Source organism: Balaenoptera borealis (genome assembly GCF_965194805.1).
Source record: "Balaenoptera borealis genome assembly, chromosome: 14".
Taxonomy (NCBI): domain Eukaryota; kingdom Metazoa; phylum Chordata; class Mammalia; order Artiodactyla; family Balaenopteridae; genus Balaenoptera; species Balaenoptera borealis.
In genome coordinates, this window is record NC_138875.1 from 63,821,699 (window position 1) to 63,846,523 (window position 24,825).

General features: G+C 62.2%; 1 protein-coding gene across 2 annotated transcripts; it reads left to right on the forward strand.

Moving 5' to 3' along the window:
* On the forward strand, positions 1–24,337 carry RTN4R (reticulon 4 receptor). Of its 2 annotated transcripts, none has more exons than XM_082354757.1 (2): positions 1–226; positions 22,625–24,337. In XM_082354757.1, the coding sequence occupies exons 1-2, from the start codon at positions 205–207 to the stop codon at positions 24,055–24,057; spliced, it is 1,455 nt and encodes a 484-aa protein (XP_082210883.1). In that variant the 5' UTR covers positions 1–204; the 3' UTR covers positions 24,058–24,337. The 2 variants fall into 2 exon arrangements, with proteins under 2 accessions (XP_082210883.1, XP_082210882.1); XM_082354756.1 differs by lacking the exon at positions 1–226 and adding an exon at positions 19,786–22,286.
* Positions 24,338–24,825: the final 488 nt, after the last annotated feature.

Genomic DNA, 24,825 nt, shown 5'->3' on the forward strand with positions numbered 1-24,825 from the left:
TTCATCCGCTCCCGGCCGGCTGCCCTCGCCTCCGCGCCGCCGCCCGCCAGCCCAGCCGACCGGGCGGAGCGTGCAGCCTCGTCCCGCGGCCGGGCCGGGGCCGGGCCGGAGCTGCGGCGCCTGGATGCGGACCCGGCCGCGGGGAGACGGGCGCCGGCCCCGGAGCGACTTTCGGTCCCCGACGCGCCCCGCCCGACCCCTAAGATGAAGAGGGCGTCCGCCGGAGGTGAGTGCCGCGTCCGGGCCGGCCGGCGGGCGGGGACCGGTGCGCCCCTCCCTGAGCCGCGGGGCGCGCCCGGGCTGCCGAGGCTGCGGAGGGTTACCGCGCGGCCGCGAGGCCACCGCAGTGCTGCCCGGCCCCGGGAGGGCGGAGCCCGCGGCAGCAGGAAAAGTTGCCGCTTCCCTGGAAAGTTGGCGGCGGCGGCGGCGACGGGGCTAGTGTGGGGACTGCTGGCTGGAAGGGTGGGGTCCTGCCTCTGATCGCCCGGCCGCGAAGGGGTTAATGAGCAGGTCTGAAGAAACCCGGGTACCGAGCAGAGGTGGGGGGTGTCCAGCCGCCTCCATCCTCGACCCGCGGACTCAGCTCAGGACATCTGGTTTTTCTGGGGTTAGACCGCAGCAGGATGAATGGGGGCGTTGGCGACAGTAGAGGGCGTGGGGGGCGGGGCTGGCCCAGAGCTGTCCCCCCCAGGGGGCGGGCGAGGAGAGGCGCAGCCAAGCACCCCCTATCCGCAGTCTGAGGGCGCCTGAGGGCCCCTGCGGGCTCCGCTGAGGGGCACCAGAGGTGGTGGGGCTCCAAGCACCCCCTCCCTGGCAGCTCTCATGGGACCCTTCCCCCCTACCTGGTGTGAGGTGCTGGGGGTGACCTCCTGTAGAGGGAGTTGGACATGCCTTGCCTGGAGGGTGCTCCCCTCGTCCCCCCCCACCCCCCCTTGCCCCAGGGTGCCCTGCTTATTTCCAAGGTGCCGCAGGCTGCACACGTTTCTTTGCACGTGCACATGTCTACAAGGGCTGCACACTTGCACACCGCATGTGCACACGCATGCCAGGCTGCCCCGTGTGCACGCGTACACACACACGCTGTGGGTGCACATCCATGTCCTCGCCCCCGCCTGCTCGCCCACGGCCATGCATGCACATAGCGTGCCTGCTGTGGTCTCCACGCTTGGCGCACGCTAGGTCCCCTCCGAGGGACCCATTCTTGTGCCTACATGCACGTGTGTTAAGGGGGAGGCCCTGGGCAGCCGGAGCTCAGAAGGGTGAGAAACCAGCTATAGGATCCGACCCCCGTGTCCGGGATTGTCCCCTCCCAGCCCCCTGGGGCTGTGTGTGTGTGAACTCGGTATGCGTCTGCACGTGTGTCTCTGTTCGCATGACCGTGTGTGCCTGTGAGCATATCGGCATGTGTCTCTTTGCCTCCAGACGTGGGTGCCCCTGTGTGCCCAGGCAGCCCGTGGCCAGGTTCCACCCAAATCTGTAGCAGAGGCCCAGGGAATGTGTGTTGGGGGCCCAGTGCCCCAGCCCAGGGTGTGAGGCCAAAGGAGTGTCTGATTCCTCCCCCTCCCCCCAGGCTGGGGCAGTGGTGGCTGATGGGGGCTGGGACCCACCTAGGCAGGGAAGGCCCATTTCACACCTCCAGGTCAGCACCGTGACACACAGGCCAGACCCCCGGCATGCTCTGCAGTCTGCCACTAGGTCCAGCTCAGGGTAGGTATATGCCCACCCCACGGCTGACCCAGGGTGACCTCAGGAAAGCTCTTCCCCCGGTGCCTGGGGGTCTCCATGGCGAGAGCCTTCTTGATGAGAGGTTCTGTGGTGTGTCAGCTGCCTCAGGTGCTGTGTGGAGGTCTGAGGTAAGGGTATTGGTGACTCGCTCTCACTGTGGTGAGGAGGACCCCAGGCCAGGGCTCAGAGAGGCAGGGCCACGCCACCTGCTCTCCCCCGCACCCATCAGTGTCCTTGTCTGTAGAATAAGGACAAGTAGGTCATCCTTATAGGCTGTGTGGGGGTGAAACAGAGGGGTGGGTCCCATGATGAGGTGGGCAGTGGGGCTGGCCACTCCCCTTTTCTAAGCCTCAGTCTTTCTATCTCTAAAGTGGGTACCATCACCGCTCCCACTTCTGCTCCAGTTGAGGTGAGGAAGGAACCAGGTCCCTGCAAGGCAGAAGGCTGCTCACAGACCCTGATTCCTGGGTGTGGGGTGGCAGGAGAACAAGGGCCTGGATGTGGGTCCTGGCTTAGCCACCGACAGTGGTATGACCTTGGGTGTGCAGTTCACCCATGCCTCAGTCTCCTCACCTGTGACATGGTCAGTAGTTGGGCCTCCCTCAGGGGTTGTTGGGGACACTTAAAGGGTGAGGCCCCCACGGAGTTCTGACTCCAGTGCTTCTGCCTTCAAAATACTGAAAACACTACCCCCCTGCCCCACTCAATGGTTCCCACAGAGGGAAGTCCCCCTGGAACCCTTGCACTGCCAGCTGGACCCTCCCTCCTAACCATTTGCAGATGGGAAATAAAGGCCCATGGAGGTCACTGGGGAGTTGGAGAAGGAGGTGGGCAGGTGGGGAGGCAGGGAGGGAGAGAGGTCCCTGCGGGAGGTGTGAAGTGGCCACCGATGTGTCCCCCACACCGGGGCAGCAACTTTGCTCTGCCCCTTTCCAGCTGGGAACCTGCAGAACCCCTGACCCTTGGTTTCCCTATGTGAGGACTAATGGTCAGCCGGGGGCCCTTAGATCAGAGCTGGCTTTCTCCCTGTGGTCATGGAAGAGAGCCTGGCCCAGGGGGTCTCAACAAGCAAGAGGGCTTGTAGGGGGTCCGTAGGAGATGTGCTCGGGCTCTGGAAGACAGGGGAGGCCGAGGGCTGCCCCAGGTCCGTGGTGGGGCCCAGGGTTTGTTTGCTTTTGTTCATTGTGAGTGACAGACGGTGAGGGGCCCGATGTGTGCAGCTGTCCCAACCCCCACTCTCTAGACTCCGACCTCACCCTCCCTCCACTGCCCCCAGGACGGCCGGCATGCTGGGCCGGCCCCTCAGTGCTCCCTGCCCTGGCCTTGAATTCATGGCTTTGTGGCATGGAGGCCTGTGGCAGCTGGGGCAGCACCAGGAGGGGCCCAGCTGGTGGAGGCAGGAGGAACTCACCCCGCCAGGGCCGTGTTTCCTGCTCTCCTGGGCCTGTAGCCAGAAAGTCTCCGTAGAGCCTCAGTCTGTGCATCCAGAGAGGGGTCAGGAGCATGAAGAACCAGTGAACTGAGCCAAAGGAATGGGAGAATGGGGGTCTCAGTGAGCATGGGGAGTAGGTGTGAGTGGCACTCTGGCCCCCAGGCCCCATCCTGGGGTTCTTGATGGCTCTTGGCCCTGCACAGTCAATGAGGTTCAGGCTGCCCTGTGCCCAGGGCTCTGACCTCTGACCCCTAGGCCAGGCTGCCTAACCTTCTGTGGCCCGCCTGCTCCTGCCCCTTCCAGCGGTCCATTCCCAGATGCCACGTTTGCTTTCAGGCACCTGTTCATTCACTCACTCACTCACTTATTCCTGGCCTGTCAGACTCTCTCTGAGCCAGGCAGGTGAAGGGATGTGGTCCTTGCCCACCTGAGTTTATAGGACTAAATGCTTTAAAGGACAGGTGGCCACGGAGCTGAAAATGGCAGCCCAACCAGAGCAGCATCCGCACCCCTGCATCTCCTGGTGCCGTTGCTGGATCGTGTGGGCCCGGCCGGGTGTCTTGTGCTGCAGTTTCTTCTTTGGTCGCTGTATTTTAAACATTTTGCACGTTGGGAACTGTTCTTGTGTATCATGGGTTTGCGGGTGTGTGTGGAATCCCTTCCCGAGGATACGCCATCATTTATTTATCCAAACGTGCCTCGGCCTCTCACACTGCCTGTGCTTGTGCAGCTGGACAACCAGAGAAGTGTCACTGGTGCAGCCCTGCTAGGTCCCCCGGGGGCGTGGTCAGGTGCCCCTCCCCCAGTAGGAGGCAGGACCTGATCCCAACCCTTCCCAACCTTTTAAGTGGAGGGGGCAGAGCCCTCGGGCCTCTCCCACCCCTGGGTTTGCATTTCTGCTACTCACAAGTGGAATCTGTTTCCTGGCCTTCATCAGGATTCCGGCTCTGCTGCTGGTCCAGCCCTAGTGCAGCCGGCGCTTTGGGGCTGTCTCTCTCCTGCCCCCTTCACTTAGCCTCCACCCCGGCCCCGCAGTGTCCTTACAGTCCTGTCTCCTAGTGGGCCCGCTGCCTCTCCCTGCCTGGGGATAGAGAATGGGCCATGGCGGCCCTGTCCTACAGCCTTGCTAGTGCCCCCCCCACCCCCGCCCCCACCGCCAACCCAGGGCAGGAGGTGGAGCTGAAGGGCAGGGCTGTCGGCAGCCCTCCCAGAGGGGGAGGGGCCCTGGGGAGGAACCGTGCTTGTCTAGGGCTGGCCCAGGTGGGCCTGGCAGGTGGTGAGCCCCGGCCAGGCCCTGGCACGTGGAGCTGGGCTGATGGTGACACGGGGAGCCCAGTGGAGGAACCGGGGTGTCAGGAGCTGACTCAGCTTTGTTCAGGCGGCCTCCCGGTGCCCCAGGGGGATGCTCTTTGGCCTAACGCCATCACAGATCACGCTCCATGGAACTGAGGTTCCACGGAATGTTGGTGGGGATTGGACAAGTGTTTCGTGGTCAAGCAAATTTGGGAATGGCTGGGTAAGAGGTGCTGACAGAGCTCCTTTACCACCCCTGTGTAACACACTCAGGGTCTAGTGTATCCAGTAACCTATCCAGTTTCCTGTTTTGGGAAACAGTGGCTGAGGTCCTTTGGAGGGCCTGGGTCCATCAGGGGCTCCAGGGTGGGTGGGCCATCCCACACAAATCCTGCAGCCAAGCACCTGGTGGGTGGAGGGACCATGCTCTCCTGGCAGCAAGGCAATGTGCAAATTTAACCTTTGGGTTTATGGCTCTATTTCTTTGCAGCAAATGTCACGGGAAATGTCAGGCTAAGGCTGAAGCTGATGGGTGAGGGGCCCATCGAGGAAGGGGGTGGAGTGCTGAGGGGCTCAGGCCAAGACGAGTCTCTAAGTCCCTCACCTCCTCCCGGGAGCCCTCTCAGATTGCCCCTCAACTGCTTGGGCCCAGCACCGTGTGCCCGGTCTGTCCCAGCCATTGTGAGCTTGTTGAGATGTTGCCTTTATTTACCTCCTGCCAGAGCCCAGATGGGGTGGGCTCAGGGACCTGCCAGAATTCTCCCTGCCCTGAAGTCTGGGCAGCCATTGGATCAGCCTCTGCAGTACTGGCTTGCTGTGTGACCTTGGGCAGCACTGCCCTTTCCTGGTCACCAGAGACCTTGTCCGTAATCCACGGCTGTCGACCAGAGGTGGGATTCCCACTCGATGCCTTCATGGGTGGGAAAACCCTCTGAGTCTGAGGTGTGTGGGGTGCTGGGCTCTGGGGGTGGTGGGGGTGGGTGGCTGGCTCATGGCATCCTGTGGCAGCTCCAGGCACATAGTAGGTGCTCAGTATATAGGGAGGGGCAAAGAGTGGACATGGTAGGCAGGGGAGGGCTCAAGGCCGGCGGGGAATCCACAGCCCCCAGACTTACTGGCCTCCTGGCCTGCCTGGCAGGGCCAGCTCTGAGGCCTTAGCCTGGCCTGTCATGGAGTTCTGTCTGGCCCTTGGGTCCCAGTGGTTGGTTAGCAAACGTTTGCTGCCTCCCGGCTGTGTGCCAGGCCTGTGCAGCTGAGTGGGGGTCTCAGGCTCCTAGGTTGCCCCTGCCCAGCAGCTCCACACCGCTTTCCCTACACGTGCTGCTCTGCTCCACTGGGTGTCCTGGGTCCCCCAGATTCAGCCTATCTGGTGGTGATCGCCCTTATACCACCTGCCCCTCCACCCCCTACATCTGGGCCAAAGGTCCATGTCCTGGCCACCTCCCTCTACCCTTCCCCAAAGTCCAGTGTCAAGTCTGACCCCTCCCTGCCCGTCCCCTTTTATCCCTCATCAAAGTTCTGCTGTGGACTAGCCCCCCCTCCCGGGCCCGTGGCCTCAGACGCCCACGTCTCCTTGCCCGCCATCTCATCCTCCTTTCAGGCTCTGAGATGCTTTCCTAAAACATGTTGCCGGCCAGCCCCTCCTGACTGAACTCTCCTGTGTCTGCCCCCCCATGAGGCCTGGACCAGGGGGTCTGGTTTGGGAACGTCTCTTCCACTCTGGCTCCCTGGCCCCAGGCCTGGCACACACACCTGTGTCTGCCTCCCCACGTCCATGTCCCTGAGTCTAGCTTGGGCCTGGCACCAGTGTGCAGGGAGCCACGAATGGTAGGGTGGCCTCAGGCAGTGCTCTGAGTCAGCTCCCAGGGTCTCAGGAGCTGGTGGTCCTAGCCCTCAGGGTTGGCCACTGGCCATCGGGCGCAGGCCAGTTGCCCAAGGTGGCTCAAGAGGGCGGTCCCCTCCAGGGCACAGGTCTGGAGAGAGAGCAGAGGTGCCAACCTTTGGGGGAGTTGCTCTAGCTGAGGGCCTATGGGGCTTGCATTGGGAGCCCAGGACTTCAGCCCAGAGCCAGCTGTGCACCTGGCAGGCCACTCACCCTCTGAGCCTCCATGTCACACAGGAGATTGTGAAGGGGGAGTCAGTGGTGAATGATGCCCACGGGACAGCCCCTGGTGGGGGCTTGACTGTCCCAGCTCCTGGGGCCCCTTCCCATTCAGGTGGAACCTCCTGCCCTGAGCTGGAACTTGCCGTGGAAATAGAGGCTGTGATGGGGCTTCGTGGGGCCCCCATGTCCCAGGGGCCTCCTCAGATTCCCAGGTCCTTCCCTGCCCTGGGGACATCATGGTGGCACTCAGGCAGGTGTGTGATGGGTGTGGGCCCCACTGTCCTCTCTGGAGCAGGAGCCTCTGCTGAGCGCAGAGGAGGAGCCCCTGTTGGGGCCTCCCTCCCCCCACCAGCCCTTCTGCATGAGGTCCTTGCCACCCATCCCAAGTGGGGGGGGGGGGGTCTGTGACCTATTAGTTAATGCCATGGGGACCCAAGTGAGAAATGGGGCTGGGGGGACACAGTGGGATGGGGGTGGGAGGTGCAGGCCCCAGGCAGGGCCAGTGACTGGGGGAGGGGAAGTTGGGGCCCTCATGGGGTGTCTGCCTTTCTCAGTGAGAGGCGGAGGCCCAGCGGGGGCCTGGGGCAGGTGGGTGCTGAGCTGGCTACGGTGCTGACTTGGAAGGAGGTTCAGGGTCTCCCTGCTTCACCACGTGGGTGTGAACCCTTGCCCCACAGCTCACTTTGCACCAGCCTTCTGGTGTGGCGAGAAGGAGGCCAGTGTTCCTGCCCGGTCCTTGGGCAAGACGGGAACCGGGCAGAGGGAGGGTGGGCCACCTGTCCCCCGTGTGGCCTCTGGCCCAGAAGCATCTACTGTTCCCAAAGATGTGGCTGGAAGCAGAATTCCAGAGAAAGACCAGTTCTGGCTGACTACCAGGACGCACTGGGCATCAGAGCGGTCTCGGGAGGGCTGTGGGTCCCAAGGTCACACAGGACACCCCGCACCCAGCTCTCTCACCTGCCTCCACAGCACACCCCAGCCAGGAACCTGCGAGTGGGCTCTGGTGTCCTGGGCCACCCTCACCCTTCCCAGAGCCCTGCCGTGATCCCTCCCACGCTTTCCACTGCCTCTTCCCTCCCTCTGCCCAGGCTTAGGCCTCCCTGCTTTCTCGGGACACATCCAGCCCCCACTTGTCCTCAGAGAACACAGAGCTGGCCAGTCACACCCGTCCAGCCCGTTTCCAGGCTCCCCAGGGCCTCCCGGAGGATGAGGCCATGTAAGGCAGTGGCTGATGAACCTGGTGGGGACCATGCTCTTAGATCTCCTTGGGGGCTGAGGCCGTGACCCCCAGGGCCATCTGAGGAAGCAGCAGGACTGTCATGTTGCCCTGGCAGTGAGCAACCCCCATCCCACTGTGCGGTGGCCTTCCCCACATGACAGGGACTAATGGAGGGCAGAGGGGGGGCCTGGGGCTGTGGTTCCTGAGTATGGCCTAGCAAGTGACCCCCCTCCCTTGGGGAGGACCCTCCTCACCCCTGGTGGGGTTAGCCGTGCACCACAATGCACAATCCAGATGGGGGTACGGGGATCCCTGGACAGGTCCCCGAGGGCCACTGGCTTCCACCTCTGTTCCCCTGCAAGTGCTTTCTAGCATTACTTTCAGGCCAGCCCCATGCCAGGCAGCAGGGACCTCGAGATTCTTGTGACATATTCAGCCTTCCAGGTCCCTGGGAGACACCCCAAAGCCCACTAGGTACCCAGGGGAGAGAAGTGAGGGTGTGGGTGCTGGCAGGCTGGTGAGGAGCCTGAGGCCTGGGTCCCCCACTGGGCCCTCACCGAGGCCACCCTGGGCCTACGTCTTAAAGAGGCCCTGGAGCTGCTGGCTGAGGGGGTGGGGGCTCCTGGTGCAAGCAGAAGCCCAGAGACTCCAGGACAGCCCAGTGCGTGCGGCGGGGCCCCTGGGGTGGGCTCAGGAGGCCCTGGGCAGCAGGGTGGAGGGAGTTAGGGGTCAGATGAGGAGATTGTGGGACCAAGAGGGGTGCAGAGGGAGGGGTTCGGGGAGCTCGGGCTGGAAGGATGGGGTGGGGGCTGCAGAGGTGGATGGCGGCATGCCCCAGCAGGAGGCCAGCCCACTGCTCTGTGCTCCAGCCGTGTGACACATGGCCCCTGCATTCCGGCCATGTCCAGGCTGTCTTTCATCTCCCTGCCTCAGCCCCAATTTCTGTCAGGCAGAGGCTGACACGGGGACAGGTGTGACAAGTGTCTGGCTTCCTTTTCGAAAATTGGCAAAAGAAAAACTCTCCCCATAAAGATATTCCATCTACACACCTCCTGGATGTCACCGAGAGGGCCCGTCACGGCTGAGACAGATGGTGGCCCTAATGGACTCCATTCTTCACCTGCTGCTGGAGTTGTGGCCCAGCCCCTAGGCTGGCCTGAGGCGGGTGGCGGTGGTGTGGGGGGGTGTCAGTGCCTCTACGGAGCCCTCCCGACTCCGTGGCTGCCTCCCCTGACCCCCAGATCACAGGAAGCCTGATACAGCAGGACCATCCTTGTCAGTACAAGGGGCTCTGGTGGGGCAGTATGTCCCTGGGGTGGGTGGTGGGAAATAGGGAGGTAGGGCTGCAGACCTTCACGCTTTGACCCCCGCAGCTCATTTCCTGCCGGGTGGCCAATGTGGACGCCGGTGGGTTCACTGTCCCCACGTTGCCCCGAGGCCCAGGTGGGGTCAGGCCCTGCCTGGCATGTCATGCGCACAGGGCCCCTCAGGCCTAGCTGAGGCCCCTTCCCTGCCGAGAACCCTTGGTGGGAGCCCAGGGACCGAGACCCCAGCCAAGCTCCATGCGCTCTGCTTGTTCGCCTGCTCCCTCAGTGGCACCATAGGGGCTAAGTCCAGGTTTCGGGGCGAGACTGTGGTTGGGGAGGGGAGTGGGATGGGTGTGGTGGGGCTCTGGGAAGAAGAGCCCTTCCAGGGGGGTGTCTGGGAGCAAGAAGGGGGTGCTGCCTGAGCTCAGGTCAGGCCAGGTCAGGTCACGTCAGGCGCCATCATGCCCTTGCTAGCTGTGGCTTAACTTCCCCTCCGTTAGGGGAGACGTGGCCCCTGCCAGGGGCAACAAGAGGTGCTCCCATGGGGCGGGTGGGCCGGGCATTTCCTGTGCATCCACTGTGCGCACCAGACCTGCATGAGCTGTGTGGCCTCAACACCCTGCGAGGTGGGGCCTGTCGTCTGCATTTTTCAGCCAAGGGAATGGGTTTGTAGAGGTTGGGAGACCAGGCGGGGACCCCACAGCACGGGGCTCTTGAAAGGGACTCCCGCTGCCTGGGGTTGGCCTCACCCACCCTACCCTGGGCCAGCTGCCCCATCCAGTGTTGGCACATGAGACCAAACGGAACAAACTAAAAACTCTTCTGATTTTACCAGTTCGTGTGCATTGTAGAAAAATCTGGAAAAATATACCAGAGTTTTAAGAAATTTGTCGTACTAATCAGCTGAGGCTGTCATAGCAAAATGCTACAGACGGACGCTCAAACCACAGAAATGTATTTTGCACAGTTCTGGAGGCTGGAAGTCTGAGATCAGGGTGCTGGCAGGGTCGGTTCTGGTGAGGGCTCTCTTCCTGGTTTGTAGATGGCCGCCTTCCTCACATTGCTCACAGGAAAACAGGCTCTCAGGTATCTCTTCTTACGAGGGCACTAATCCCATCATGGGGCCCCACCCTCACGACCTCATGTAAACCTAATCACCTCCCAAGGCCCCACCTCCAAATACCATCACATTGGGGGTTAGGGCTTCGGCATATGAATTTGGGGGGTGGGGCACAGACATTCAGCCTGGAACAGAAGTGAAGCTGCCCTTGGCATCAGGCACTGCTGCCTCGCCCAGTGGGGACGTCAGTGCCCCATGGACTCTCCTGGGCCTGGACACCTTTGGGACAGCCATCTCCACAGCCTCACACTTCTTACATTCACGTGACGGACGTTTATGGAGCATCTCCTGTGCCATCACCAGCCCTGGACCTGCCTCGGTCCTGCCCCGAGGAGCCCATGGCCCGGGGGTGCAGAAACAAGCAAGGCAAACCTGCCAAGTTGACCATTGAGGTGTGGGGCAAAGGGGGCACCTGGCAGTGGACAGAGGTGGGGGTTTCACGGACCCTGGGAGTGATTTGTCAAGTTCTCAGACATAGCCTCCCCCTTTTACAGATGACAGACCTGGCTCTGAGAGGCGAAGGTTGCTCGCTGTGCCTGAGCTGAGCAGGGCGACGTGTCTGGGCTGGGGTGACCTGGCTCATGACAGGGGCGAGCCTGTGACCAGGGAACAGTAGGAGGGTGGGCGAGAGGCAGCTGGCTGCCTGCCCAGTGGGTTGCTGGATTTTTCTGATGCATCAACAGAAGAGGTGCAGAGGCCTGAGCCACGGGGTGCTGCTCTGAGCAGGTGGGGCCTGTGGGGGCTGTGGTCACCAGCCAAGGGCACCCCATTCCCTGCACGTCTGCTTCCTCCTCCACACCGGGCTCCCCTGGCCCCCTGGGGCCACGGGGTGTGGGGTCAACGTGAGGGAGGCCTTTGGGGTGCAACCCTTCTTTCCTTGGCTCAGTGGTTATTGAGCACCTGCTGTGTGCAGCCCCTCACAGGTCGTCTGCAGGTGAGCAGGCCAAGGGCCTTCCAAGGGCACTGGGTGGGGAGCAAGTCTGTCTGACCCAGGCCTGGGCTCGCGCTGGGGACCCTTTTATGTTGGGCTGGGTGAGAAGGGAATGAGGATGTGAATTCGTTAGGAAAATTTTTAGGGAAAAGGCAAATGCCTTTGTCAGGCTTGGTGAAGTAGAGCCATGCCGGCCTGGGTGGGGAGGCAGGGGAGGCCAGCTGGGCGCTGGGTATGTCCTCTGTGGGGTGAAAGGCTGGGCTGCCCAGGTCCTCAGGTTTACACAGCGGGGATGAGTGGAGTGTGGCCTGCAGATGGCCCCCTGCCTCCTGATGCCTGGCCGCGGCAGTCCCCAGCAATGCCTTGGGCCTTCAGGGACTCCTTCCCAGCCTGCCCCTTCCTCTGCCAGGGGGCATCGGTGCCCTGGGTCCAGTGAGGCGGGGTGTGGGGTGGGAGAGGCCATGCTGGGCACCTGTCATGGGGGCCGGTGCTGAGGAAATGAGGCCACCCTCCCAGCCCCGCCCCCAGGGCAGCCGACCCCCTTCTGCTGCCAGGAGCGCCTGGTGCATCAGCCTCAGGAAGTAGCCGAAATACACTGACCTGCTTTTCCAGGAGGCAGCGGCGTGCCTGATCCTCCCACCCTCATTGGTGAGAAGCCGCCAACAATTTCCATCCCAAATTGATCTCAAATAAGGAAGAGTTATCACACACAATCATATAGGAATAATTTATCACTCGTTAATAAAAGAGCAATTACTTATTCACGTCACCCCTGCCTGCGTGTCATGCATTTGGATGCAGAAACGCGATTGGGGCTCTCATAGAGGCCAAGGTCAGGGGAGCCCTCCCCAGGGGCTGCAGACTCCTACCCCAGAGGCCCTGGGTTTATCCGCTGGATCCCCTGCTCCTGAGGGTCCCCAGTCTGGGGTCAGGGGGTCGGATCTGTGACCTGGGAGCAGGCAGGGCTGAGGAGAGACAGTGGGAGGGGCTGCCTGGAGGTGGTGGGACTGTGAAAGGCCCAGGGCACACATGGATCTTCAGGTTGGAAGCTGTCCCTTCAAGAGTCTGGATTTCAGAGGCCCCTGGAGCCAGGAGCTTGGAGCGTCCCTGAAGGCTGGGGGCGTCCTTGGCCACCCTTGGCTGAGCAGCCGCTGAAGATCAGCCAGACGCTGGGCTGAGCACCAGGAGGCTTCGAGAGCTCTCAGTCCCGCTTTCTCCTCCTGCACCTTGGAGACGCCTGCTGCTAACCCACGTTCGTCTCCACCTTCTGGCAGATATGCTTTATTTTCTTCTTTTTATTTATCTCTGTTTCTGAGATTTCATTGCCAAGTATGCAGTCTTTTTAAAAAGATAACACTGTGGTCGGCCATATCTTGCTCAAAGTGAAAGCCTGCACCCAGCCCTCAGAGGCTGGTCTGGGGCATTGGTTTGTAGCCCTCCTCCAACCCACCTGCTGTTGCCATGTTCCCTGTTTTTCCAGGTGGTTATCTTCACGTTTCCATGTCTCCTACCCCAGCCCCCTCTTCTCCAGCACACTCCCCAGTGTGGCTGTCTCACTACCGACAGTTAAATTCATAACCAGTGTTTCCTAATCCAGGTCACATAAATGCTTGTCACTGCCTGACCACAGGGGGTGACCCTCTTGCTCTCGTCTGGCCTTTTGTTTTTCCTGGAGTTCACAGTTGACTTTGTCTTTTTTCTCTTGTCCCATATGCCACCCTCATGTGCTTATTCTCTGTGTCAGGCATTCTACTGGGTGTCTCGTTTTCCCCAGGGGAAGTCTCCCTCTAGGCCTTTGTCATGCTGTCCCCTCCTGGGCTGGGCATGCTGTGGCCCCCTCGCAGCCACCCCTGACTGCCTTTCATCACCCAGTGTTTCTTGGGGTTCGTGTTTATGTCCTGTTTTAGCTGAAGCGCATTCCCAGCTAACTATCCAAGGAAAGCACAGTGAAGAATCATTCTATGAGCCCTTGAATGTTAGCAAATCTATTCAAGCTGGATTGGCCCAGTCCAGAATTCCAGGTTGAAAATAGTTTCCCCCCAGAGTTTTGAAGCCGTTGCAGTTTTGTGGTCTTCTGGCGTCCGGTGTGCTGTGGAGAAGTCTGCTGCCGTGTTCCTGTTCCTCTCTTGACCCCCAGAGACCTGAAATCACACTGTGAATGTCACGTGTTGTGCCAGGCACTCACCCAGGAGAGCCTTCAGCTCTGGGAGATTTTCGGGTATTATTTCTTTGATAACTTTTTCCCTCTATTTTCTGTTTTCTTTCTGGAATTACCTAAGACAGGTGTTGGATCTGTATTTGTCTTCTGAATGTCATCATTTTTTCCCTGTTTCTCTTTTTGTTTTTCTTTCTGGAAGACTTCCTTAACCTTGTTTTCCAACCTCTCTATTGATTTTTGGGATAATTTTAGCAATTCTATCTTTAACTTCCAGGGACTCTTCTTGTTTTCTGATGGCTCCTTGTTCATAGCACCCAGTTCTTGTTTTAAATCCTCTTCTATCCCTACGAGGACACTGATTAGATTTTCCCTAATTTCTATCTATTCGCTGCACTGTCTCTGCTTCCTCTGGAGGCATTGCCGCGATTGTCGGCATTGGCACCTTTTCCAGACACCTGGTTTTCTGGTAGCGTTTACTAGGGAAGCATGGAAGGTGGTGGGATGCTCTGCTGAAAGTGGGGTTTGTCGACTGGCAGGTGTGGGTGATCAGGCAGGAGCTGCTCTGGACGCCCCGGAGGCCATGGTGGAGATCCTTCCTCTGGACATTTCTCCGGGGGAGCAGCCTCGTCGCCCTGCTCCCTAACCCCTCAGCGAGTACTGCATCACTGTCGTCCTGGGTCTGGGGTGGGGTGAGCACAGGTCTCTAACACGGGTGGAGGGTGGGCACAGAGGGGCCCGCCGAGTGTGCCAGCGCTGCGGGAGGAGCAGCAGCAACTTGTGAGGCCATTCCATCTGTGCTGGGCTCCACGCCCGTCTCCGAGCCTCCTCCCTCCGCTGAGGCTGAGCTCAGTGGAGGCAGGGAGGTTGCCCTAGGTGTGTTCGCAGCATGGCCTGGCTGCCGTGCCCTCCTCCCACCCAGATGCAGCCTCTCATGGACAAAGCAGGGCTACCATGCCAGGCAGGAGGGGCCTCAAGACAAGTAGAGTGATCAGCATGGCTGCGGATGCCACCTGTGAGCTGTGGGCCTCTCCTGCCTGGGCTCCTCGCCTCAGACAGGGCTGCCCAAGGTCAGAGCGGCAGAGGCCCCACACCAGCCCCTGGGGAGGCAGGGTGTTGGCCACAAAGCCAGAGCCTGGGTGGAGGTGCTCAGTGGGGTTCCAGGCTGGAAGCATCTTGGGGCCCCGGGGAGGTGGGTCCTGGCCTGTTGTCATCCTCATGTCACTGCTGTAGAGACAGCTTCCCCAGCCCCTTGGTGAGGGTGTACAGAGCTGGCATCTGAGCCCAGGGCTCCTGGACCCTGGGGTCCACCTCGGGCAGCCCATGGAGCGGAAAGCTTGGGCCAAGGATAAGCCTCTCTGGGGGTCAGAGAACACAGAGCATGTGTTGGAGGGAGGGGCTCAGCAGCTCACCTGCTACAGGGGCGCTGCTTCCCCTTTTTGTTATCTGGGTCACTTGGGGCTCAGGGCCTGCCCTGGTCACTTGATGTGGCAGGAGGGGGGTCTTGGACCCCGTGCCCTGGTCTTGCTGGTTCCCTGTGGTCACCGCACCTTGATAAGGCTCAGTGCCCTTGTCTGAGGAGTGGGGTTGATGGTCATCTCCTCGTGCTGTGGGATGTAGCAAAACCTCCAGGAGTGAGGGACATCTGTGACTTGGGCATTCCAGGGAGGCGAGGGCCCCATCTCCCCCCACTCTCCCCTCCACTGGTGCTTGGTGCTGTGTGAGGCTGGGATGTCAAGGTGGATGGACAGGGCCTCCCTGGGAGACAAGCTCGACCAAGAAGGCCCTGAATGGCCTCAAGGCACTGCTGCTGGAATGCTCAGGGCTGTCTCGTGTCTGCCCAGCGCTGGCCACCCACTCACTCACCTCTGGGCTGGTGGGGGTCTCTCCTCCTCAGGACCCCACACCCTCCTCTTGGGCTCTGTGGCCAGGTCACACAGGGGTTGGCTCGCTGGCCCACTAGCATCACACTGTCCACTTGGCTGGGAGGAAGGGACACAGCAAGTCAGTTTTGATGCACTTCCCAAGATGTTAGGATTCAGGCCTTGGCTGACAACTCTTCCCATTTAGGAACAAATAACAAAGGTGGGACAACTCGGTCCAGGAAAGGAGAGAGGCACTGGCGTGCAGGCTGCCTTGCCAACAGGCTTCCCCGGACCATCCTGTGGACCCACGGCCCCTGGATGCAGTGACCTCAGCTGGTGGTGACTCAAATGGGAGCATCTCAGGCTGAGGGTCCTGGGCCCCACACTTGCCTCTGGCCAGGGGTGCTCAGCAGACCATGCTGGTCCTCCCCACGGTCTTTCTTGGCGAGTGCTGCCCCCCACCCTCACTCTCCCAGCTCAGTTTCAAAGCCCCCAAGCACCCTGCCCATGTTAACCCCTTCTCGGGGCCCAAGCCACCCTGGTCGGGAGCGTTTGCGAGAACTCGGCTCTCCTGGGACAGCGAAGGTGGGCTTCAGTCTAGCTGCTCCCTCCAGATGGGGCTAATCCACAGCGGCCCAGAGGCCGGACGGGCTGATCCCCAAGGGTGAGCGGTTGAGGGCCTCCAGAGACCTGCATTTGTCTTCCCATAGCCAAATAGATCCTGCTTGGGCAGAGGCCACCGCCTGCCTTGTCGGTGATGTTGACAAGTGCCAAGGGCTCGGGGACACCTGGGAATGTGCCCACCCGTCAACTCCCACCACAGAGGAGAGCAGAACCCCTCGGCCTGGCTCCTGGCTCCTGGTTGGGGCTCCCATGTCTGCCAGCCTCTGCACAGCAGCCCCTCTGCTGTTTGGCTGGCTCGCCTCTGTGCCCTGATCACGCAGGCCCCAGCAGCACAAGTTCCAAGAGTGCGTTCCTATTGTGTGTGCCCATGGCGTGCACCCCACCACCCCAAGCGTGGGCTCCTGCGCTGCATCTGCCCTGTTGGAGGCTGCCGTCAGGGCCTCGCAGGAATGGTCAGCTTCGTGTTGGCGGTAGATGCAGGGTCCCGGGAGGAGTGGGGGATGGATTGCGGGGAGGGCAGGACCCATGCTGGCCCTGCCAGGCTAGGCATCCAGTCCTGGACAGGAGCTGGCAGTGGACGGGGATCTGGGCAGGCGGGTGGGCATGGTGGTAGGTGTGTGGCGGTAGGTCCCAGGCCCTGGCACGGGGAGTGCCCCTTCTCTGAGCCTCCCTGGGGCAGGAGCATGTCGGCCACTGGCCAATTTCTCATTAGCATCCTCTGAGGACTTGAGCCTACACTGGCCCCCGGATTGAATTAGCCTCAGGACCCTGATGAGTTGGTCGTGGAGACAGAATTCTCCAGGTAATTAGGCAGCGGGCGTTTGTTGGTGGCCTGATGGAGTGGGGGGTTTGCTGGGGCGGGGGTGGGGGGACGGGGATGTCCAGACTCTGGGGGGGAGGAAATGCTGGCTGAGTCTCTGCTGCAAGTGTGGGTGTGGCCTGCATAGGCAGGGTCCTGGGGCTGGACGAGGCTTCAGATGCTGGTGTCATCAGCCCTCCATGTGGGGCTCCTGGGTGGGGGCCGAGGGAGGTGGGCTCTGGGTGAAGAGCATGGGGACTGGACAGGGCGAGGCTCCAGAGCCTCCAGGCTGGCAGCCTGGCCTTGGCCAAGGATGGATTCCTGAGGCCTGCTGGCTGGGCCCAGTGTCCTGCCCATCAGAGGGTGTTCTTGGACCCCCACCCTGGCAGTGAGCTCCAGGGCTCCTCCCTTGATGTCTGCCTGCTGTCTGGGGCCAGCTCAGGGCTCCGTGGCCCCTTCAATCCCCCACGTGACACCTGTGGTCAGCCCGCTCCTGGACCACAGGTGTGACAACCAGGACCACATCCCGACCACAGGGCGCCCCCTGGGGAACACGCTGGTGGGTGGGCTCTGCATTCAGGGCCTCCAGCTCCCAGGCAGGCCAGACCCTCCCCCGCCACTCTCTGTTTCCTTGCCTTGAAAGGTCCCAGAGCTGCCTCCCAGGTGCTGTGTCGGCTGGAAATTTTGGGTTCCAGGTGGGGCTGATGGGTGAGGTAAGGGTGGGGGAGCTTTAACTTTTTACTGCCCAGCAAGGCTTTTCAGCAACTGGATACCACAGGGCTGAGAATCCTACCGGCTCCTGGGCTGTGAGCAAGAGACCCCCCCCCACCCCCCACCAAGCCTCATTTCCTCACCTGTAGAACGGCTAAATACACTAGCCCCTGGGAGAGCTCACCAGACAGAGGGACCTGGCCTGCTCACCCCGGGTCCACCCGTGCACAGTGCAGTCAGGAGGCCGGCTCTGCCCACAGTGGGCCTCAGTTTCCCCCACTGCACGCAGCTTGGCCTGGTGTTTGGAACTGCTCAGCCCTGTGTCCAATACCCTCCTGCCATGGTAGGTCACCTTGCCCATTATCCACCTGGCCAGCCCACCCTGCCCTGCCCCACAGCTGCGTCCTGAAAAGATCAATAAGGAGGGGGCCTTGAGGGGCACAGCCGGGCAGGGAGCTGGTAGCCACACCCCTGGAGACACAGGGCACTATTGAGGGTGGGCTGCCTCACGGGAGTGGCTGCCACCCTCCTCCCTGGCACCTGAGCTAGGGAAAGGGCCCAGGAAACGCCCTGGCCACGTGTGCTGCCACTGCGCATGTCTATGACTGGAGGACGGACGGAAGGTGGGTGGTGAGTATGAGAAACAACTATGACCAAGGGGGGACAGATGGACGACGGGGGCGGGTGGTGAGCCTGTCGTGAGTTGGGGGCTGGCAGGGATGGGAGGGGTATGGGTGCAGCCGTGACGGGTGCCTTGACCCTCTGTGGTGTGTGGACGCCACTGGCTCCCACCCCCGCTCGGAGCTATTTCTGGCCTGGCTGTGCTGACTGTGGCCTCCTGTTCTGCCTTGTAACTGCGGTCTGTGACATGACCCTTCATGGGACGTTCTTGGTGTTCGAGAGGGTCCTGAGCAGACTGATGTCCTAGCTATGCTACGGCGGTCTGGCCCCTCCACAGACGGCTGACCCCAGCCTCCAGGGGGTGGGCAGCAGCTCAGAACCTCCCGGGAAACGTCCCCTCCCAGCCACCAAGAGCACAGGAGGGAGCTGCCCACGCTCTCCTGCCGTGGCCACATAGTGGCCTTTCTTCAGGCCTGGGCTGGATGTCCCTCCTGCCCCTTCTGGCAGCTCTGTGACTCCTTCTCTTGCCCACCTTTCCTCCTGGACCGGCTCTGAGTGGGAGCAGGCCATGGCTTAATTGCTCACTGCCTCGGTTTCCTAATCTGTAAAATGGGCTCATGACACCAAAAAGAAAATTGATTCTTATGCAGCTCCAACTCACGCCTCTTTATATCAGCTGGTGGACCCTTGTAACGACCCCCAAAGGGGGTGTTACAGCCACCCCATAGCCGCAGGGAGGCATAGAGGCCCGAGGGCACTGAGTCCGTGCTCTGGGCTTCCAAGGCTGCCAGCCCTGTGCCATCTCTTTGGCCTCGCTTGTGGGGGCAGAGGCATCCCCATGAGACCTCAGGGGAGCTGCACTCCTGCAACCTCAGCCCAGGCTGGGGGGCCCCGGGAGCGGCAGGGGCCAGGGAACACACTGAAGACCTCCCCGTGCCTGCAGCCTCCAGCACACCCTGTTTCTGAGCTGCTGACCTCAGCAGCTGCCTGCCCGCTGCCCACTGGCTCCTGTGGCTGCTGGTGACTCCCCAGAAGCCTCCGCCCCTCCTGGCTCCCCTCCCTTCTGCTCCTCTCTCCTGCTCCCTCCACCTTCCTCCCCGCCCCCTGCAGTGCCCAGGAGCTGGATCAGGGTGAGCAGTGCAGATGGCCTTCGAGGCCTCTGGGCCTCATCAGCTGGCCCGGAGGAGAGACCCTGAGCAGAGTCTGGTCGCTGTGCCCCCATCCCCAAGGCCGGAGTGGCTGGTCCTCCACCAACCATAGCCCTCGTGCCCCTGCCCCAGCTCCAGAGCAGACCTGGGCTAAGGTGGGGGCTCCTAGCCGTGACCCAGGGGTCCCCTCCATGGGGAGGGCACTAGAGAAAACCCCTGACCCATCCATTCTGTGCTGAGGCCCGAGGAAAAAGGAGGGATGGCGGAGGAGGGATTGGCTTGGGTTTGCGGGAAGCTAGCTGAGGGGGCCTGGTGGCCTGGTGTGGGACCAGGACCCTGGTGTGGCATGGTGTGCCTCGCGATGATTTCTGTGTATGAGAGCTGGGCGGGACAGGGCTGTTTTCTCACCCTGTGTGCAGGAGGCAAGCTCCCACTGGACCCGGTGAAGCAGGGCGTGACTGGGAGGTAGGGCCAGGGGAATGGGTGGCTGGCTGGGGCCAGTGGGAAGGTTGGGGGGAGAGAAAGGAGAGGCAGGTGAGGCAGGGTGCAACCTGGGGGCCTCTGATGAGTGGGCAGGACCAGCGAGTGCAGATCTGCAGGCCAGAGAGGCCTCAGGCTCAGGGAACTGCAAAAGCCAGGGAGGATGGGTTGGGAGGTGGGGGATGTGGGATGAGAGGATGGGCTGGGAGGACAGGCTGGGGACGGGGCAGGGGGACGGATGGGGAGGACTTTTAGGGTTGGGAAGGATTAGGTGAGTGATAGGGTCCAGGGGGTGGGGCCAGGGGACACCCTCCCACTACCTGGTGGGGTCTCCAGGCCCCTGCTGTGAGAATGAAAACATGACACAAAGTTGGGTTTGATTATCTCATAGAAAGATACCCCCTCTGCTTGCTCAGCAGAGGGGTTGCCATGGAGACCAGCGGGCAGGCCCCAAGGGGGCCAGGCTGGAGCCAATTACTGTGGCTGAGGCGAGGAGTGAGCCCACCGCTGGCCGCTGTGCTGACAGCAGGGCTCGTGCTGAGGGACCGACCATCAGAAGTTGGTTTCCGAAAAGCAGTTGCCTCGGCGAGAGGGGAGCCATGTCTTCGTGCCTGTTGCCCGCTTCCTGGCAGGGCCGAGCCACATGGCTGCTCTGCCACTTTCCCCCATGCGTGGCTCAACACTGGTGCCTATCTCAGGGCATTCATAGAGTGGGCACGGCCCCAAGCTCATGGCTTATAGCCTTCTGGGGGCCCCGCTTAGCAACAGCTGGAGGCTGGAGGAGCCGGCCAGTTCCAGTGGTCAGCTGACCCCAACCCAGCCAAGCTCACAGACCATGGTTGCAGGCCTGGGAGCCAATGGTCAGGGTGCAGTGGTAACAGTGCAGTCAGTGATGTGGTGGGTATGGTCATGATGGACGGCCGCTGGCAGCCAAGTTGGTGGTGCGGCCCAGCCCGTGGTGGTGAGGTCCAGAGTCTGGCCTGATGAGTACCTGGGGCCCCACCTCACCCTGCCCCAGATTGTCCTCTGCCACAAGGTCTTGGGAGCAGGAAGTACTGTTTTCATAGCACAGTCACATCCCGTGGCAACAGTGAGATGCCGTGGGAGCTGGCTTAATCAGGCCCGACTTTCCAAAGGAGGCCCATAAGGAGAGAGCCAGGAGAGGATGCCAGCAGTTTAAATAGAACAGCTGAGATGCCCCCTCATGGCCTCCTGTGTGCAGCCAGCCCAGGGAGGGGCACCCAGGGCTTGGGCAGGGGGTGGTCCTGGGGCTGCCATGTCCCCAGCAGCCAACAAATGGCCCAGCCCCAGTGGCCACCAGAGCACAGGAGACAGAGGAGGCCCCTAGGCTGTGCAGACGGTGCTCCCAGTACCTGGGGACCAGAGTCTGGGAGGGCGTATTCCTTGTGACTGCTGGACATGCCCGGCTTGCTGGGCCTCTGGGCTTGGGGCAAGTGTCTGCACTGGCCCTGGCAGAGAGGACCTAGTGGGGGTTTGGGGCCCAAGGTCATGGTTCTGGGTGGGGGCAGCTGGCCTGTGGTCCCCTCCTTTCTCCCTCCTGGCTCCAGCCCCAGCACTTAGCCGGCCTTATGTCTGCAGAATCCTGCTCTCAGCTGACTGCCAAGGAAGGTGTTCGCTGTCAACGCAGGTGTTAGCTGTCAACGAAGGTGTTAGCTGATAACTCAAGTGTTAGCTGATAAGCCATAACCCTCCCAGGGGGATTCACATTTTAATAGACTTACTCCTGAAGGCGGAAAGAACCTTCAGCATTCAAAGCGGTGGCTCTAATGGTGGGATGATAGGCAGGGAGCTTAGTATTGGGCATGTGGCCCTGCTGGTGAGCCCAGCCTGGATACAGCACCCCAGGAGGAGTCTGCTACCCGGTCTAGGTCTTTGGTGAGGCCCTGAGATGGGGGAGGGAAGAGGGGAGCTGCAGCCCCCTGGGCTGGGGCGGAACCTGCTGGGAGCGTGTCTTGGCAGGAGCGTTGGGGGCAGCTGGACTGTGCAGAGATTGACTGGCCGGGAAGGAGTAAGCTCCTCGCCCAGGGAGGAGACCAAGCAGAGAATGAGGCCGAGGGGAGGAGGCTGCAGGAGGTGTTCTGAGCCAGGCCAGGAAGCACTAAGCGGCGGTGAGGAGGGCATGTGCAGGAGGGAGCAGCCTGCCCGAGGGGCTCACGGGGCAGGGCTGCAGTGCCCCCCAAGCCCTGGACCTGCCTGCCCTGCTACGCCTGCCCTCAGGGCCTAGGCTCCTGATCCTGTGATGGCAGAGTTGCTCTGGAGCCTGGGGCTGCTGTGGCAGTTTCCTGTGTCCTGTTGGTGGGACCCAGACCCCTGCAGGAGGGCCACTGGGGCTGTGGCTCCCGGCTTCACCAAGGCCCCTGCAATTTCTTCGTTAAAGCACAGCTCCCCGAGGTGGGGAGGTTCCCTCAGAATCCAGGCAGGCCTTGGCCCCAGGGGCTCTGGGGGCCTGGGCAGGGCACCAGGTCTGAGTCACAGCCCCACCCTTCCTGCAGCCCGAGGACGCTCTGGGAGGGCTGCTGCGGAAGCTGCCAGGAGGTAGGCCTGGCCATGATCCTTGGCCCAGGGCTCCTCTGCATGAGCGGGGCTGGCCTGGTGCTCCAGTGTTTGCCAGGGCCTCTCTCCCTGCCTGGCCTGTGGGCTGATGGGACAGGGACAGGCTGGGTCAGTGCTGGGACGGACAGGGACAGCGGGCAGGTCCACGGGGGCTCTGTGTTCACTGGCGTCCGAGAAGGTATCTGCAGGTGTGCATGTCCATCCCAGGAGGCCTTCACTTGGGCCTTGGGGGTGACCTGCTAACCCCAAGTGGCAGGGGTGCGGGCGTGTTAGCTCATGTGTTTGAGTGCCAGGCAGGGTGACGTGGGCATCTGCAGGCGACGTTTCCCGGTGTGGAGCTTTCGACCTCTTGGAGGGCTGTTGTGCAGCAGCTTCCACCTGGCGGGTGGGGCAAGGATCACAGCACCTGAGTTCCCAGGGGCGGCAGCATATCCTGGGCCCAGCCCCAGCCCCTCCTGCACAACCCCAGCCTTGCAGGAGCCCCTGCCCACTAACTGCCCTCTGCTCTGCCCACAGGGAGCCAGCTGCTGGCCTGGGTGCTGTGGCTGCAGGCGTGGAGTGTGGCGGCGCCGTGCCCAGGTGCCTGTGTGTGCTACAACGAGCCCAAGGTAACCACAAGCTGCCCGCAGCAGGGTCTCCAGGTCGTGCCTGCCGACATCCCGGCTGCCAGCCAGCGCGTCTTCCTGCACGGCAACCGCATCACATACGTGCCAGCCGCCAGCTTCCATGCCTGCCGCAACCTCACCATCCTGTGGCTGCATTCGAACGCGCTGGCCCACATCGACGCTGCCGCCTTCGCTGGCCTGGCGCTCCTGGAGCAGCTGGACCTCAGCGACAACGCGCAGCTGCATGCCGTGGACCCCGCCACGTTCCAGGGCCTGAGCCGCCTGCACACACTGCACCTGGACCGCTGCGGCCTGCAGGAGCTGGGTCCCGGCCTGTTCCGCGGCCTGGCTGCCCTGCAGTACCTCTACCTGCAGGACAACGGGCTACAGGCGCTGCCCGACGACGCCTTCCGCGACCTGGGCAACCTCACGCACCTCTTCCTGCACGGCAACCGCATTCCCAGCGTGCCCGAGCGCGCTTTCCGCGGCCTGCACAGCCTCGACCGCCTCCTGCTGCACCAGAACCGTGTGGCCCGCGTGCACCCACACGCCTTCCGGGACCTCGGCCGTCTCATGACACTCTACCTGTTTGCCAACAACCTCTCTGCACTGCCCGCGGAGGCCCTGGCACCACTGCGGGCCCTGCAATACCTGCGGCTCAACGACAACCCCTGGGTGTGCGACTGCCGGGCGCGCCCGCTCTGGGCCTGGCTGCAGCAATTCCGCGGCTCCTCATCCGAGCTGCCCTGCAGCCTGCCCCCGCGCCTGGCCGGCCGCGACCTCAAGCGCTTGGCCACCGCCGACCTGGAGGGCTGCGCTGTGGCCACCAGACCGTCCCGTCCCTTCTGGACCGGCGGGCCTACCGATGAGGAGCTGCTGGGGCTGCCCAAGTGCTGTCAGCCGGACGCTGCGGACAAGGCCTCGGTGCTGGAGGCCGGGAGTCCGGCCTCGGCTGGCAACGCACTCAAGGGACGTGTGCCGTCTGGCGACAGCCCGCCGGGCAACGGCTCTGGCCCACGACACATCAACGACTCCCCATTCGGGACCCTGCCTGGCTCGGCCGAACCCCCGCTGACCGCAGTGCAGCCTGAGGGCTCCCAGCCACCAGAGCCCCCCACCACGGGCCCTCGCCGGCGGCCAGGTTGTTCCCGCAAGAACCGCACACGCAGCCAGTGCCGTCTGGGCCAGGCGGGTGGCGGGGGTGCGGGGGCTGGAGGGGCTGGTGGGGCTGGCGGGGTGGAGGGCTCGGGTGCCCTGCCTGGCCTCGCCTGTAGCCTCGCCCCCCTGGGCCTCATCCCCCTGGGCCTCGCGCTGGTGCTGTGGACGGTACTCGGGCCCTGTTGACCAGCCACCGAGCGCAAGGCCTCTCTCAGCAGCCAGGTGTGTGTACATACGGGGTCCCTTCCCGCTGCCAGCCAGCCCCGGGTGGCAGGCCCTCCCTGACGGCGCCTCCCGCCTGCCCACCCGCCCGTCCCATCTCCACCCCGTCATGTTTACAGGGCGTGGTCGGGGCGTTTGTTCCAGAACGCCACCTCCCGCCCGGATCGCGGTATATAGAGATATGCGTTTTATTTTACTTGTGTAAAAATATTGGACGATGTGGAATAAAGAGCTCTTTTCCTAAGCTGTGGCTTCTCAGGCTGGGGGTTGCTGTGAGCCGTGAGAGGCAGGCGGGCCCTGGAGGTGCAGCCCTGCCCCCGTCATGGCACATGGAGTTCCAGGAAAGGAAGGCAGCTGCCTGGTGGTATGGTCTGAGCTGCAGGCAGCTCGACCCTTTTCAGCCCAGCACTTGTGGTGGCCATGAAGACTGACCTCAGTGTGCCTTGGCCCCCTCCCTCCCGGCTGGGCTGACAGCGGTGTCTGAGAGAGGTGTGTGTCCAGCACAGACCATGCCCAGCCAGACAAGGCTGCCTCTGTGGGGACATCTGCTCTGCGGTCACACAGAGTCCCTAGAGGTCCCAGCCTTCCAGCCCAGCTTTGGCTGCACCCCGTTCCCATGTGGGTTGAGGTGGTCCCAGGAGGAGCCTGAGATCCAGGAGGACCCTGTGCGGGTGGGCTAGGGTGGTCCTGATGGAGTGCTGGGAGATGAGGCTGACCCCCCCCCCCCTTCCA

Coding starts and splice junctions, on each gene's coding strand:
- RTN4R (XM_082354756.1), top strand. CDS start 22,103: ATGATCCTTGGCCCAGGGCTCCTCTGCATGAGCGGGGCTGGCCTGGTG. Junction 22,287..22,624: donor GTTCACTGGCGTCCGAGAAG/GTATCTGCAGGT, acceptor CTCTGCCCACAG/GGAGCCAGCTGCTGGCCTGG.